At 41.1% G+C, this 17,911-nt stretch overlaps 2 protein-coding genes across 2 annotated transcripts; one reads left to right on the plus strand and one right to left on the minus strand.

The window, feature by feature from the left end:
• Positions 1-27: 27 nt before the first annotated feature.
• On the plus strand, positions 28-5,760 carry rcc1 (regulator of chromosome condensation 1). The gene is made up of 10 exons (XM_079275134.1): positions 28-109; positions 1,369-1,465; positions 2,092-2,279; positions 2,384-2,563; positions 3,604-3,700; positions 3,801-3,923; positions 4,032-4,172; positions 4,343-4,462; positions 4,780-4,932; positions 5,044-5,760. The coding sequence occupies exons 2-10, from the start codon at positions 1,387-1,389 to the stop codon at positions 5,217-5,219; spliced, it is 1,257 nt and encodes a 418-aa protein (XP_079131260.1). The 5' UTR covers positions 28-109; positions 1,369-1,386; the 3' UTR covers positions 5,220-5,760.
• Positions 5,761-14,314: 8,554 nt separating this feature from the next.
• oprd1b (opioid receptor, delta 1b) lies at positions 14,315-17,242 on the minus strand (the record flags this gene model as incomplete). The annotated part of the gene is made up of 3 exons (XM_079274731.1): positions 17,211-17,242; positions 15,064-15,419; positions 14,315-14,844 (listed from the first exon to the last, which is right to left on the minus strand). The coding sequence occupies exons 1-3, from the start codon at positions 17,225-17,227 to the stop codon at positions 14,315-14,317; spliced, it is 903 nt and encodes a 300-aa protein (XP_079130857.1). The 5' UTR covers positions 17,228-17,242.
• Between the last annotated feature and the right edge of the window lie 669 nt (positions 17,243-17,911).

The following is a 17,911-nucleotide window of genomic DNA, read 5'->3' on the forward strand; positions in this document are numbered from 1 at the left end:
GTTCCACAACGTGACGTCGTGCGTGTCCAACTCTAGACCGGGAACAGACTGCGCACGTTCACTTATAGGCGAACAGAAAACTTCAAACTACTAACGTTACACATCACAGGTTAGTAAAGTATCAGCTCTTAAATTGTCTAGTTGGAAAAGACCACCAATAATAAACACTACTTAAGCAATGGTTAACGTTAAGCTGTTAATAAACTGTGTTCATTCATCCTAGAACGTGCTGCTAACGGTGCTAACGAGCTCGCGCCAGCTAGCACATAGCTCTGAACGTTTGCTTTGCCGTGTTGACTAGTTAGCTGTAGTTAGCATGCTGTTATGCTCTGCCTGGTTGAAAACTTGACTCTTGCATCCTATATTCTAACTGTGTTAGTAACCGACTGTGTCACGTGTATTTATAACCAAGAGGGCTGAAGCTCAGCCATGTAGGCTACAGCTCGGTAATTTAGCCATCTAAATGTTAGCAAGGACACATGGTTAACTTAAGTTACTGCCTGTGTTGTATCACGCTGCTCTTTTAGAACTTGTGCTAAATGTTAAAGCACTGGCAGCACTCTCTAGATGTGTCTATCATAGTCTATGGGTGTCACTGAGAGCTAAGCTCGACTCCAGTTTAACATGTAGCAGGTATTGTGTGGACTCTCATTGCATGGGAGCAGAAGTAGAGGAAGCACAACTGTGGGGTGAAATGATCTGACGCTGTGCCAGCCATTGAAGGGACTTTCGGACAGCTGTTGAAGCTCAACACCTCCTGGTTAATGTTGGGACCAAAATAAAGGACCAATTGTGTATGGAGGGTCAATTGCGGTTCCCAGTAGTAGGCTTGTGAGTTATAGAAATGCCAATATTGCGTGAGCCGAGCACCTGCTTTGCCCGAGCAAAATCTGAAAACACCAAGGGCATTTCATTTAAAGTGATTTTAAAAAGGAAAAGAAGTTAGAACCAGCAAGGAGCATTTTTGCTTGATACATGACTGAATCAATTGTTGGTTCATATTACTTTTCTCTTGATAGATTTAATTGCTTTAGCTCTGATTAAACGTTTTGTTTATGCAGACATGTTTTCACCAGGATAAGGATTTTGACACTTTAAGTGACAGTTTATACCAGTTGATATCTTTCAGCTTGCAGCCACCGCTTCACTTCATGTTTGTGATCAGTGGATGTGCAGTTCAGGCATTGTTGCTGCTCATCTTTGCTTTATAAGGTCTAACATCAGAGGTGTAGTTGTTACTACGTTGATACCAATACAATGTATTGTGATAAACACCATTTTCATCTAGGGTTTTTGTCACCTACAGCTCAGTGACTTTAACCAATAGAAAATCATCACACCGATCTAATCTTGTGTTTTTCCCCCAAGTCCTTACGTGTTGCTGTCATGCCTGCTAAAAAGACTGCAACCAAGAGGAAGTCTGACCCTATTGCTGAAGATGATAAAGACCCCAAGAAAGTGAAAGGTAAATCACCGTCTTTTAAAAAAAAAAAAAATGCCTACATGCTGGTGGAGCCTGAGGGTGGATCTTGAGCTAATTATTTTTAGTTAAGGAAAAATAATTATTCAATGAATTAAGATAAAATATGAAGTGAAAATATCAAACTCACTATGCAAGTAAATGAAGCATTGTTTACCCACCCACTCTCACAGACAGTCAGACAGATGCCAGCAGCAATCATGGCACCATGTAGTTTTCATTAATATCTTGCTGTAGGCTAATACTAATATTAATGCCATTTGTTAAGTGTTCAAAAAGCAGGGCAGGAACAAGCTGGTAAAAAAGGGAACCGTACAGATGTTTTATTTATTACTATAATAGATAAATATACCAGTATTGTATTTGTGGTATTGTATCAAATTCTGGTATCGTAAGTATCGGTATCGTGATACTTATGGCAGGTATCGTATCGAAGTCATAATTTTGGTATCGTGACAACCCTAGTCACACCACAGTTTTAACAAGTTGCCTCATGTCAAATTGCCCATATTTATTATTCCATGCCACAGTCAATATTGTCCATGTAAGGCTAATAAGATGTAAGATCAAATGAAACAACTGATATGACATTTAGTTTGTTTGCATTTAAGTTTCCCACAGGAGTCATGGCAAGGAGGCGGGTCAGGTGCTTGTTCTGGGCCAGGGTGATGTGGGCCAGTTGGGCCTAGGAGAGACCACCATTGAGAGGAAGAAGCCAGCCCTCTTGTCCCTGCCAGAGAAAATTGTACAAGTGGTTGCGGGAGGCATGCACACTGTGTGTGTCGGCGAGACTGGCCATGTAAGGAAGCAACTGTCTATTGTATAACTAATGCTAAGGCTCTGTTTTAACATTTTAACTTGTCTTGAGTGTCCCAGATAAACTATTTCTTTCTTCTTTTTTAGGTTTACACTTTTGGCTGTAATGACGAAGGTGCCCTCGGTCGGGACACAGCGGAGGAGGGGTCTGAGATGGTTCCAGGAAAGGTGCCGTTGGAGGAGAAGGTGGTCCAGGTGTCGGCAGGGGACAGCCACACGGCTGCACTCACAGAGGATGGATCAGTGTACATATGGGGCTCCTTCAGGGTTAGTTACCTGCTGCTTTCAGCCACCTCGGTGTGTGTGTGAGAGAGATTTCCCTACATCAAGTTGGGACTTTTATAACTTGTTTAAATCCTCTTCTCCGACAAAATGTGTGAGCACTGGTAGAAATGTGCTGTACTCATGTTCAACTTACACCTGAACATCACAAATGTACTGTATTTGCAGTCTCAAATAATTCACTTGAGCATTTCACCAATTTGTGGTGTTTCCAGATGAAATGACAAGACCGTTAATACCAAATTCAGATTATTTGAACCTATTTATTGTATTGTTATTGAAGTGTAGTGGCAGTCTCGTTTCTTTTCAGCCCAATTTAAGTTTGTTGCTACATAAAAGTGACGTTAGAAGCTGTTCATTGTTACTCTTGACTGGAACTTGAGCAAATGACAGAATATTGTAATACGTTTACGTAATACGTAAGAGAAAAGTAAAGACATTCACACATAGCTTGATGATCCTTCGTCTTGCATTCTTCATTGTTTTCATCTCGCTAGGTTGCACATGGGTTTTCATTGTTAATACTCGATGGCACAACGGCAATTACATCTCTATTACCTCTGCCTACCATCTGCGTTCCCACTTGATGCGTTTCCTCTTTCGCCACCAAATGTTTCTTGAACTACTTTTCGTTTAGCTTGATTAGCCTTCAAGAACACCAAACAACTGTCACATAAATGAACATCGGATATCTGTGGACACAAACCACAATACATTTACTACGCTCAGCACAGTCTGAATGCAAACCTGCATAGTGATTGGACTATTGTGTTAGAGAAGGTATTTCTGGCTTTGCTTAATGGGCATCAACATATTCACATATGGGACATATTTCATAATAGAATGGTAATAATACTAGGTAATACAAGTGTGTGCTGCTTCACCCAGCGCTGTTGTTAATGGAAGTATCTAAGAGGGAATTTGGTCACCTGTAGATGAATCAATGTTCCCGGTTTTAATTATCAGGTATCATTTATGTGTATCTGGTTTTAGCTATTAACATGCTGGACTTTTTTGTTCCCCAGGATAACACCGGTGTTATAGGTCTTCTGGAGCCCATGAAGACCTGCACCGCTCCAGTCAAAGTCCCCATGACGGAACCCGTTGTGAAAATTGCATCAGGTAAGAAGTAGCCCTCTTTAGTGCCGCATGTATGTTTTTGTTAGAAGTTAATATGCAGCACACACTATTTCTGTTTTAATTTCTGTGAATGCTTTAATAGGTAACGACCACCTTGTTCTGGTTACACTGGCGGGGAATCTGTACACATCAGGCACTGCAGAGCAGGGGCAGCTGGGAAGAGTGCCTGAGCACTTCTCAGACAGAGGAGGCAGGAAAGGCCTCGGTAAGTAACACAAGCTTCTGCAAGCACAAAGCATCAACTTGTGATTTTTTTTCCTGTTTCGTGTATTTTTGCTGTGGCGGTCTGACTGACTATGTCCTGTGATTTCAGGCCGGTTGCTGGTACCACAAATGGTAAAAATCAAAGGGAAAGTTCACTTCACAGATGCCTTCTGTGGGGCGTACCTCACCTTTGCTGTGTCAAAAGAGGGGCCTGTTTACGGGTTTGGTCTCTCCAACTATCACCAGCTGGGTTAGTATGGCACATCAGTGGTTAGTCCTTTGAGAACGTCGGTTGATCAAATTAGTTTTACGACTTTAATTGCTTTACTGTGAGTGAGTTGCTCACTTCCTGCTCTGAGGTAATTGCATCAGTCATTGTGAGCTTGTTTCATGTATTCTTGCACTTTTCTTTGTATGCAGGCACTAAAAACACCAAGATGTGTTTTGTCCCAGTAAAACTGTCATGCTTCAAAAACTCCACCACCTACTGGGTGAATTTCTCTGGAGGACAACACCACACACTCTGCCTTGATGCTGAAGGTAAGTTCCAACTCATTGTATTAAATATAAGTATGCTTATCAGATTTTGTGATTCCCATCAAGACAGATTTTTAGTGCACAGGTAACATAGAACTGATGTTTCACCACTCAGGTCTGTTCATATTGAGAATGATTACTTTTTCTGTAATTCAACAATATAACCCAAACCCTGTCAAGGCAATAGATACAAGATATCAAGAATTACAGGTATACATTACAGTATATCAAAACAAACGACACGAGTAAAACTCTGGTTTATTCTGATGTACTTTGACAAACAAACAAATAAATCGATCCCTTTTCTCTCCATCTTTTAGGACAGGTGTATAGCCTGGGCAGAGCAGAATATGGTCGTCTTGGTCTGGGCCAAGGGGCAGAAGAGAAGAGTGAGCCCACGCCAGTGACTGGGATGGAGCCAGTCAGTGGATTGACATGTGGGGCGTCTGTCAGCTACGCCGTCACCAGAGACGGTGAGAAATGAATCAAATGCAGCAGAAGATGGAGAAACTCCTACCGCTAGCCAATAGAAGATGATAATGAAGTATGTTTATGCTACTTACTGTTGACTGTGCTTCCTCCAGGGTCGGTGTATGCCTGGGGCATGGGCACCAACCTGCAGCTCGGCACAGGAGAGGAGGACGACGAGTGGAGCCCTGTGAAGATGACCGGCAAGCAGCTGGAGAACCGCGTAGTACTGATGGCCTCCAGTGGAGGGCAGCACACAGCCCTTTTGGTCAAAGACAAGCAGGAGAGCTGATGTCCATCAAAGACTTGCTGTTTCGAGGCGGGGCTTTTTTTTCATGAAGCCTAAATCTAGGGAGGGGGTTGATGGGACTTTCTGCGCTGAGCCGAGGGAGTGTGAGAGGTTCGGGCTCTTTGATGAACTCTTCGCTCCCTAGTGAGCGAAATGTTCATGGATGTCCAATAGATCATGACGAATGAGACAATTCTTTTTTTCTTTTTTTTATCTAGTATTTGATGTTCCCTTTGAATTATTTTCATTAAATGTCATTAGTATGACAGATGTTTGTGAATGTGACGGTTTGCATGTACGTAAAGGAAATGAGAGTGCGAGCCTTTTAATGAACTCCCCAAACAACTTGTCTTTTTAATGTTCTTAGCAATAATCCCACAGACCGTGGTTCAGGCAGGACATTCGCACTCAATGAGTTTATTATGTGAGACTACTGTTCATTTTACCTAGGCCACGCAATTGTTGTGACTATTTGGACATTTGGTAATGCGTCATACTGTACATCCTGCATTCTGTTGCTTTTCCTGTCTGAAAATAAAGATAACATTTTAATCCCTTTCTTATTCAAGGCATCACAAATGTTGCCGTTTTGATAATCGATTCCACACAAAAAAGTTCAAACATTTGCTGGTTTGAGTTTCTCTGTTGCTCATCTTTGTCTTATTAACCTTTTTGGTTTAGATGTCTACAAATGGCACTTTTGGTTTGGGGAAATTGTGATGAACATTTTTAACCATTTTTGTCATACAGACAAAATAATGAATTGATCAATAATTTCGGCGCAGTTGCACCCGAGCTACTTTGTCTATAATGCATGCAAGCAACACATTCCATACACAGTCATGAATGTAAATCAGAAACACTTACTTATGCAAATGACGGCTCAAGTACATGCATCAAAGCTACATACTTTTTGTGTTTTATCTGGGGTGAAATGGTCCTTGCTCGTCTCATCTTGCTTTCATCTATTACCAAAAGGGCTGATGATGAAGTATAAAGGCCGTGAAAAACCCCTTGTGGCAGAAAGCTTCTTAAAAAGCTTTGATATGCTGAAGTATCTTTCATAAGCAGTTAATTGGTCTGAGTAAACCTCTTCTGTTTGTTTTGCTCCACTGTTAGTCAGGAATACATGTGCAGGCTCACTGCTCAACAGTAATGGTTGCACAGCGGCTGTAAGAGTTTTAAAAGCAAGAGAGATTGTTATTAACCGTTTCAAATGCTTCTGTTCTGCCACTTCAATGTTCACTCTTCTTTTTTTAGTGTAAGACATCAAATGTTCTGGCTGTTAAAAGAATTGCAGTTTTCTTCATCACACCAGAAAAAGGGCGCTACACATTTATGGTGAGATGTTCTGCCAAGAAGATGAGGGCCTTTTATTTTCTTTATATATTGTAGTGACAGTTATGTAAAGTGTGACGGTGTTAATAGCCTCAGGCAAATACCACACTACACTGCTATACACTACATCACATTTAGTAAGAATTTGTTTTAAGACATGCATCCATCATTTCTTTCCGTCACTCATTGTACCTACATTTTGAGCAATCGTTTTAAACTATGTTGAGAAACCTCCAGACCATGTTACATTTCTTTAACCTATTAAATCTGTTGCATCCCTGTGCTTTGGTTCACACTTTCAGGACTTCCAGTCCTCCAAAACAAAAAAATCGGAATTCTTTAAAAAAAAACGTTACCTTAAGAAAAAGATGCTGAAAACATCCATCTTTCACATCTGTCGACAGGTTCATGTGGAGAATTGAGCAAAGACATCCTGTGATTAATTCCTTTCAGTCATAGAAAGTATGATGGGATTTTTCATAATACATGTGGGCTCATGTATTATATCTGCCTCTTGTTAAATTGATCACACCGAGGAGTCTTAGGAACAGACACGTTCACCGTTGTAATGGACGGAACCACATTATTCACCGCAATTGTCTGTCCTCTACGCGAGGCTTTTATCAGCTTGTTTTGTTCTGGCAACACTCTCTGTGCGTGCTTTACACTTCACATCTGTAACGGGCTCGTGACTGGCTGCAGCGTCGTGCTATCACAATTATAATCTTACAATAGAACACATTTTGCATCATTTAGCTTTGTCACAATTGGGCTGTGGCAGCCCTTAAGTCACCCTGCTGCTTCCTTCATTAACTTGTCATTTCAAATTGTGAGTGCTGTTTCTGAAGTACGTCTTAATAAAGAATAATCCACACTTTGTGATTATTTGAATGCTTAGGAGAAGCTTTGCTCAGGGTTGTTTTCATCCAGTGGTCCGTCACAGTGGGAACCTGTTTATCAAAACAGATGGATTGAGAGAAAGCGAATGCAGCCTTAAACCACAAAAATGTGTCTTGTTTAAGAAATATGAAGAATGCAACTTAAAAGTTATTGACTTTGATTGAATGACTGGGACAGTATAATTAAAGTGGCTTTAAAATCACCAGATGGTTTATGGCACATTTTCTCTGATGATGTAATTAGATTTCTTTCCAATTAAATGTGACTGAAAGTAGACTATCTGTTGATTAACACAATTCTCATGATGATGAAATATTATGTACACAAACTGAAACACTTGGTTATATTGTAAATCCTTGTATTATATATTATCTCGTATATATTAATTTATAAATACATAGTTTTACAAAAATTTACATTTATTTTGCAGCCAGTTTAAAGTCTGTAAAAGGACTGCTAAGCGGTGTAATATACAAATGAATAGAGCTTGACTGTATTAACCTGTAATTTAAATTGAAGACCATTTATATTCATTTACTACATTTAGTAACAACTTGTGTATTTATATATTTTTTCATCTTTGCCATTGCCATTTTACTTTAATTCTATACTATTAAATTCTACACATAATGATTTTAATACTATGTTCAACCTGCCTTGTTGTTTGTAAATATTCTATCGCTGCCTCCCTAAATTGACAGAAATTCAGTATAGATTATAAAACACTTGTAAGATATTGCCTATTGTTTAATAACTTGAATTTCTCAGTAGAAATGAGCATACACTCTATGGAGGCTCAAGTGTTAGATCTGAGTAATGCTGCGCTGCACCTTTTATTAGAAACATTTGTGAAAACATGTAAAACAAGCAAATTATTCATGTCAATACTGTCACACTTCCTGTCGTGTGTCTGTATATGGTGACATGTATATGGCCCCTGGCTGTTACTGGTGCATGAACAGATGTATGAAGTACCCTATGTGTGAAATACTCAACTGTTGCCATGGCACATTAGTTGTTGTTTTGAAGTTTCATAGGAGAATGAGAAAATATGCATTTCTGTGGGCGTGTTGCACAGGAAACCAAACGAGTATCGCTCTCGCTGTTAAACTGCTGGTACTCCATCGCCTGAGGACCACATTTGTAATCACTGGAGATTGCTTTGACAGATTGGGTTCTTTGTCCAGTGGGCTGAGGGCCTCTCAGGAGCTGCACGGAGGACCAACAGATGTGCAGGGGCTCGTAAACATGTGGGCCAATCTCTTAATCTGATGCATGCTTACATGTCTGTTACATTGATCAGATGAGAACAGCTATCAAACCCTCTTCATGATCGCCATGGTGTGTGACTCATTCCTTCAATGGAATTATCTTGTAATGTAATGGCACTGTCATATTGATTCTGTGCTCATTACTCACAGAGGTCCACGTAAAGTATGATCACATAAATCACCTTTGTTGATGTGTGTGTATAAGCCACAAAAGGTTTTTTATACATGTTGTTTTCACATATGAAGTTATATTACCAAATACCTTTAAAGGTGTAAAATCGGTTGAGTTCCCCTTTAATGGGCAAATAGGTGGCACACACTAGAAGTTCCATCAAGAATATTAACATTTAAATGTGGTTACACGATTAAACTAGTTGTATACATTTTAAGTCTGTGTAATATAAGGTTCAGCACCCCAATCATTTGTATACAGGCCCTATGACTCTCAGCTGGCAGATGGCACCCAGTTTGAATCCCTGTTACTGTCCCTCAGCAGGGAAAACAGAAGTAGCTGCCTCCTTGTGAAACATCCAGTAAACCTGCTACTGCTTCAAAGCTTTTGCACTTCTGGCATTTCGTAAACAACCAGGAGGTCTGATTATCTGTGTCACAGCAGGATTCTGTCACACCAAGCAGCAGGACCAAATTGCCATTTCCATTACCAGAATCTCAGCATAATCATCATCTAAACAGCTACTTCTTTTCGGTGTCTTTCCTTTCCTTCTTTAGTTTTGGGTTTAAATGCTTTTCACTCAGCACTGACAGGTTGTCAGTCCAAGATGCTGTGTTGTGTGAATAGCCTCGCTTACCTATAGGTACAGGTGTCTGCTGTTGAGACACATGAACTGTAATGTTGAAAGGTTTTTGTGACTGCAATATTTTTGCTGTAATGGCGCTCAAGTCAAGTGCTTTCATCCAAGCTACAAAACAAGATAATTGTGTTCCATCAGGGCCAATCAACCAACCTCTCACTTACAGTTGATATCTTTTCTCCCGCACAGACGAATGAGCAGGGGAAGTCACATAACAAGAATCAGCCAGATGAAACAGGAAACAAGCTGTTGGATGCTCTGAGCTTTTGATGCTAACGAGGGAATAGAAGCATTTTAACTGTTGTGAACACTTGGGCTAGATTCCCTCTCTGTTGTTCTTTCCCTCTGTTTGTTTGAGTGCCATTACTTAAGGTCAGTAGATGAGAGCATCTAATCATCTGTGTGTTGCTCTGAAACTAGTCTATCTTCTCTCTGTGTGTAACTGTGCACAAACACTACACCTGTTGCATTTGCAATCAAGCTCTCAGAGAAAAGAAACATTGGGCTTCAAAATCCAGAACAGAGCCTTTTCTGGCCAAATCACACCGTTTTCAGACATGACAGTACGGTAAGTGTTATAGAACGTTCGTATTCACACTTTAAAGAGAACAGTGTGCAGTCAGGAGCCAGCTTATGGTGTTTGACTAAATTATTCATTTTGTAAGTAATTTTCTGCAGTAAAACTGTAGGCAGAGCCATGTATATTTCATTGGGAACATACTGTAGCACACAGGACATCTTCATCTTCAATGTCCCATCTGGTTGGTGTCCTGGTGGGAGTTCTAGTCTGGGTCTGAATCGTCTATGTGTGTTTTTCTTTTGTATAGGAGCTTCTGAGATATGAAACTGACTGTTTCTCTTTCAAATCATTTGGGTGATGTCCTTCAACATCCACAGGAATATGAAAGATAATTGAGGGTGACTTCTTAACAAGGTTTCCATTTTCTGAGACATCATCAGTTATTTCAGCCCTTTAATGTGTGCAAGAAATTACATTAAAGACCAGATGAATGCAAAGCAATGCAAAAACACCACACGAGTTTGTCATTTTCAACACATCTGCTGTGGGCTTCACTGCGTGTGTCATTTAAGTGCTAACTAATCTTTGCACTTGACTTGCACTGCAGTGTGACCCGTGCAGTCGAGAGTACACGATTCACATTCAATGAGAATCTTAATTCTTTAAAAAAAAAATAGTACAGTGGTTTATTTTATTCCTTTTTTTTCTCAAAAATGAGGATACAGAAACGGATAAAAGTGTCTGAATATGTGTCACTCAGGGCCTTTGGCCTGTGGAGCTTTAGCAACAGCTAAAAGGAAAAGGCTTGTATTTGTCTTGTCAACAGATTGTGTGAAAAGACAAAAAAAAGCAACACTGAAATGATCCTGATGCATCTTATTCCTCTGTGCCACCGAGTTCCATTACTGTCCAAAACTATTAAAAACACATACTTGAGCCACACTGGTGCATTGGCTGACATGTTGCTTCGTTAGAATGAACATGTGCACTGTAGCTTATTTTTAGCCCACATACACTGCTCTGCTGCTTCTATCCATCCATCGATCATCCATCATCATTAAGGGTCACAGGGGGGCTGGAGCCGATCCCAGCTGACTTTGGGCGAAGACAGGGTACAGGCTGGACAGGCTGCCAGACTATCGCAGGGCCGACACAGACAGACAGACAACCATTCACGCTCACTTCCACACTTACAGGCAATTTAGAGTCATCAATAAACCGTTGCTGTCTTTGCACCAAATTCAAACCAAACTGCTGCTGAAAATAGTCCCACAAGAAATGTGCCATTTACTCTTGCTTCAATACAGTTTCCTTAAAAACTACGGCGGACATCTGTTTTCAGAAAATAACAAACTTTTGAAAAAAAGTGCATGGTTTCTTTTTTAGATAGACATCTTCAGGAACCAACGGCCATGGGGCTGAGAGCCGCAGGCTGTGGAAGTCAGAACGTATTATTGATATGAATCAAAGGATTTGTTGACAATAATGAAGTACACAATATCACTAGCTGTATTTTTTATTGATACATTGTGAAATATTTATGTATATTCTCCAATGTATCTGGTCGCCAGAAACTCCAATATCATCCCGGACTCATTTCATAATGTTGTTGCCTCTGACCAACAAGGGCTTCCAGGTCAAAGGTGCTTGTGCCCCATCATCATCGCTCCCACGAGGCTTCACTTGCATTTACAAAGAGTTCAACTCTTTTCTGTAGTAACAACCACAGAAAACTAAATATTGGATTTAAACTGAAAGTTATTTACAACGATATCTTTAAAAAGCACCTACAAGATACAACTTAAGCTATTCCATATGGCGATTGTATAAATATTATCAAAAGACTGAAACAGTTATTACACTTATACAACACACGGTACTTTATATACTGTATCCGCTGAAACACAAAATGTGAAAACATTTATAGAGCAAGCATTTTCCTCAACAAGACAATTCACTTTTTGCAAAAAAGAACATAATGCTGAATAAGGCTTTACGGTACATATTTTAAAATCAGCTGATCACATTGTCAACCATGCTGCAGAAAACATTTACAAACTATATTCCAACAGCAATGGTGACAGGCGACATGAATAAAAAGACTTTGAACGCTTTCACCTGACATTTATAGCACTTAGTGTAAATACATGGTTCTATCACATTTGATTTTAGTAATTAATTAAGTGTAGCTTAATGATACAACAGCTTGACAGCACATTGAAACAAAACAAATCACATTACCACTTAATATGCTGTTACAGAACAATATTATCTTCATCCTTAATAAATAGATGCATCTCAAAACAAATATGCATCGCTGCAGTGGCAGGATGAGATGCATCGGTTCTGATCTCATCCAAAGATCATCAGTGGAAACTTGTCCATTAGCTGTAATATGTATAGGAAGCTTCTTGTTCCTCGCTAATGTGTTTGATAGGATTCAGACCGGCCTCGATGCCAGTTTGAGGTCATTCAGTCACAACTATGAGTTGAAACAGCAGTGCGACATTCCCTTTCAGTGCCTCAGTTTACTGAGAACAGAGCAGCCTAACAGCGAGAGGAGTACAATGAGTCAGCTGAACACTGATGTTCATGATGAATAAACAGCGAGAGGAGTACAATGAGTCAGCTGAACACTGATGTTCATGATGAATAAACAGCGAGAGGAGTACAATGAGTCAGCTGAACACTGATGTTCATGATGAATAAACAGCGAGAGGAGTACAATGAGTCAGCTGAACACTGATGTTCACGGTGAATAAACAGCGAGAGGAGTACAATGAGTCAGCTGAACACTGATGTTCACGGTGAATAAACAGCGAGAGGAGTACAATGAGTCAGCTGAACACTGATGTTCATGGTGAATAAACGCTGGACACCTCAGTCATCTCTGCTTAATCATGTAGGCCACATTTTCATGTCATTAAAGTCATTAAAGGCATCGATCACAAAGATCTGTCATGAAGTATCGGAGGGATGAAAGTGGAACGAGTGACACTGAAACATGACTCTATGGTAATAAACATTCATTAACCTCCTTTAAGATTGTTCTTGATTGTGCGTGTGGCTTTCGTCTGTAATTAGTTCTCTTCGCGTCTTTCAGTTTGTTGTTTTGGTGTTCTGGCCCACAACCTTCACTCTCACCGCTCTCTTCCTGTTGCTTTCAGCAAAAGGCCCAAAACGTGACTGCACACAACACCAGACAGCACAAAGACGGCGTTGGGGACGAGCAAGTGAACATAGTGTAGCATCGACCAACGCAGATAAAAGAAGAGTGGACACAACTATCCTATTTCGAGTAGCCAGGAACAGACTTAGAATGTATGACAGCGTTGCTCTGTAGCGGCTAAATGTGTGAATAGGAACGTCTGTCATACAAATTAAAGGTGATTATATGTCAATGTTTACGGTTATTTCCTCCGCCCACAAGTGATCAGAAAAGCAGTTACAGGTTTCATTTGAAGGTGTCACATCAACTTATTGTCGTCCTTTATATGGTACCACAATTTTAGGGACGAGACAGCAATTTTACAAGCTAACAAAACTCTTCACAAAGTCATCATCTGTGATATTGAGCTGACGATAAAGTCTGATACCCGCACACTACAGCAGATAGCTGTATCTTCCCTGTTGATCCTTCTTGCTGCTACAGTCTGGTCTTCATCAAGTGAAACACATGATCTCTTGGATTGGGGTCACATGACTGACTCGGCCAATTACACATTGGCCACAGTTTGGCCATGAAAAGACTCCTCTTGGTGGCCTTCTCTGTGTGTTTACCGTCTATGTCCTGCCTGACAATACGATCATTTTGGGAAATATTGACACAGTCCTCCATTGTTTACGGATGTGAATACCTAGAAACAGCCTTAAAGCTTAGAGTCAGCACTTTAACCACCTATTTACTATTGTGCAAACAAAACAATGAAAAACACACCACTATACCAATACTTTCTGACTGCACTGTAAGTGTGTTTGTTCACAGGGTTGCATTATGCATGTGCTTCAGACACACTCCACGGCTGTGCAGTCGTATCCTTATGCACACAAGCATTGTGCTCACTGTGAACGACAATCCGTAGAGAATTGTGTCTCACAAGCTTCATTATATGAGACCAAAAACACAACCGATAATTTACAATAATAGCTGGTCAAAAGCCTAAATCTGCTGACTCAGACTCCTGTGGTGGAGAGCTGTGTGTCCTCAGTCTGGAGGTCATCCTGAACGTGTCCCCCCCCCCACTGATCCACGCCTAGTCAGGCCGGCGGTCGCTGTGTCGTCGCAGGAGCACAAACAGACACAGGCTCCTTTGTGCTGTTGCGCGCTCTGGAGAAGCTGCTCATCTCCAGGCCAGAGCGATAGGGCAGGCAGAAATCCCTGAAGCACCTTTTGAAGTTCTCATCCAAGAAGGCGTACAGCACGGGGTTGAGACTGCTGTTGGTGTATCCCAATGCGATGCACAGATGCCAGGTGGCCACCACCAGGAGGTTCTTGTGGTCAATATTCACCATGGTCTTGACAATGATGAAGATGTGGATGGGAGTCCAGCAGATGATGAAGGCCGCCACGACCACTAGGACCATGCGGGTGATCCGCCGCATGTTCCTGTCCTTCTCTTTGGAGCCGGAGAGCAGACGGACACTCTTGAGGCGCAGGATCATCAGACCATAGCAGATGGTGATGACCAGGACGGGAACCACAAAGGCAAAAATGAACACGCAGATTTTCATCACCGTGTCCCAGTACCACTCAGGTTTGGGGAATCTGAGTTCGCAAGAAGTGTTTCCTAGAGGAGTGAAAACAATTAGAATTTTAATAGCGGGCCATGTGGAGAAGCTAATTCAAGTTAATAACCCAGCTCAAATGTTCTCGTTTACGGCCCGATCACTCCCCGAAATCAACACTTGCCACTAAAGTAGCTAAAAGGCTAGTGCTGAGAAGTGAAGTTTTTGCAAAGTGATGGTCATTTTCAGATTTATTTTCTTCAACAATAGAAATCTCCCACCTGTATCGGTCACCTTGGTAACAGCCATGATCATCACAGGGACTCCGACGGCAGAGGAGAGGATCCAGATGCAGACGTTGATGAGCTTGGCTTTGGCGGGAGTGCGGAAGTCCAGGGCTCTGACCGGATGACAAACGGCGATGTAGCGGTCCACGCTCATCATGGTGAGCGTGAAGATGCTGGTGAACATGTTGTAGTAGTCGATAGCGATGACCACTTTACACAGTACCTCCCCAAAGGGCCATGTGCTCATCAGGTACTTGGCACTCTGGAAGGGGAGGGTGCTGGTGGCGAGAGCGTCAGCGAGAGCCAGGTTGAAGATGTAGATGTTGGTGGCGGTCTTCATCTTGGTGTACCTGGTTGGTTCGAGGAATAGCATGGAGAACTTTTAACTGATTCTGACTCACAGTCAAGCTCAACTGTTGTTGCCTTCTGCTGCGTCACAAAGAAGATGCTGAGTATGAATGACGATCAATATGACGTTTCACAGTGACAAACCCATTTACTGTTTAATCTGATGTGTTTCCGCTCTAAAAACAATGATCGCCCATTTACGCCATAAACATATCGAACTAAAACATAAAATGATGATTTCTTTCAAGATTCTTTTTTTTGTACTTTTGATGGCTTTTTCGACACACGATGACTTTTCATAGTATTTACTTTTTATGACATTTTCCGACATACTATATATACTATGACTTCTTTTGACATATTATACTATGACTTTTTAAAAACTTTTTGGACATACTTTATTTTGACTTTTCATGACTTGTTTACTATACTTTTTTCTATATTTTAACTTTTTATGACTTTTTTGACATACTATGACTTTTTAAAAACTTTTAAAGCTTTTTATGACTTTTTGGGACATATTATACTGTGACTTGTTTTGGACATACTATATAATGACTTTATATTTATTTATTTTGACATTCTATATTTAAATTGTTATGACATATTATATTCTGACTGTGACTTTTTATTGCGTTTTTTGACATTTTATATTTTTACTTTTCATGACCTTTTTTGAGATACTATGAAATGACTTTTTGTTACTTAAGCTGACAGTGATCAAAAGTCAAAATAGCAGTCTGACACACAGGTAACCGCAGGCAGGATAGCAGGTAAACAGGCAGTAAAGAAGAAGCTGCATTGACATGCTGTTGATCTGACAAGGACCAAAGGGGCGTGAGCTTATGTGGGCTGGCGAGTGAATGAAATGCAGGTGAGGTTGTGGGCATGAAATCCAACAAATGGAAACATGTGTCTAGTGGGGAGAGGATGTTAGGTGAACATGACTGGCAAGAGAGTCTGAGGGCATCTACTGGAGAGTTAGAGGATGACAGGACCGGGGACTGAGAGGACGGTACATGGCCTGGGAAAAGTGAGCAGGAGCTGGAGACAGGAACAGAGATCCAAGCCTCACGAAACAACATGCATTTTAATGACATACTGTCCTGTGACTTTGTTTGACATTTAAAACAAGTTTATTCCTGCTGAAAAATCATCTTAAACTCCTCCTTTATTCAGATTTACAGAGGAGATTGTTTTTTTTTCTTCTTCCTTTTCTGTTCTGAATGCCATCTGAGCATCTGAGCTGTTTTAAGATGGATTCATCCACATTAGTCCACAATTTGACTGTAGTGGGTCCTATTGAATTAAACTGCAGCAACAAGCTCTAAAAGGAGGGAAGATATATATATATATATATATATTGCTTTGTTATTTAAGATGCATTAGTTCAACAACACATCAACTTGAATCCTCAGAATCTGCAATACATGAATTAGTACAGTCGTCGCTGTGGTACTAATTGCACCCCCACCCCCCTCGTGTGTGTAGGAAGAGTGTGTGTGTGTGTGTGTGTGTCTGTCTGTCTGTCTGTCTGTCTGTCTGTCTGTCTGTCTGTCTGTCTGTCTGTCTGTCTGTCTGTCTGTCTGTGTGTGTGTGTGTGTGTGTGTGTGTGTGTGTGTGTGTGTGTGTGTGTGTGTGTGTGTGTGTGTGTGGGTGTGAGAGCGGCACACCGAAACTGTGGGCAAATACAAAGGACCATCATAAATTGCCGACAGTTTTTTCTGACATTTTACATTGTTTAAAAACACCACTGTAGTCTTTTGCTAAATAGTTTATGATTTATTTCTCACCTGACCACCCCGTACATTACAAGTACGTTTCCAAGCAGTCCCACCACACAGATGAGAGAGTAGAGAGCCGTGATACAAACGGCGATGATGAGACTTGTAGTGTCCCTGGCTGCAGACTTGTCGGTGTCGTTGCTGTTCGAGGACACGCGCAGCGGATCCTCGGTGAACGTAACATTGAGAGGAGTTATGGAGACCGAGTCGTTAAAATCACTAAAAGCGTTAGAAGGAAGATCCATTTCTAAAGAAGTTCAGGTGAGATTGTGGCGCATGGAGAAGTCACAGATTTCCAGAGCAAGTACACAGGAGCGCACGAGAACTGAACGGCAAAATAGTAATGAGGCGCACAGAGCAGATTAACTCTCTCTCTCTCTCTCTCTCTCTCTCTCTCTCTCTCTCTCTCTCTCTCTCTCTCTCTCTCTCTGTGCGTCTCTCTCGCTGTGCGTCTCTGCACGTTCCCTTTGACAAAGCAAGAAGTGTTTTCCTGCGCAATGCATACCCTGCCCAAAAGGATACCATTTGTCAAAGTGCTCCAGCATGTAATATTACTTCATCGCACTGCATCCTTATCGACTTGTATCCAATAAGGATGCCTATTGTGTGCCGTGGCACACAGCAGCTGATCAAACAGTGACAGAGTGACTGTTCTGTATATTGAATGACCTTACTAAACCACAAGAGTGATGTAATTACTTGTCAGTAGC

This window comes from Melanostigma gelatinosum (genome assembly GCF_949748355.1).
Source record: "Melanostigma gelatinosum genome assembly, chromosome: 9".
Lineage (NCBI taxonomy): Eukaryota > Metazoa > Chordata > Actinopteri > Perciformes > Zoarcidae > Melanostigma > Melanostigma gelatinosum.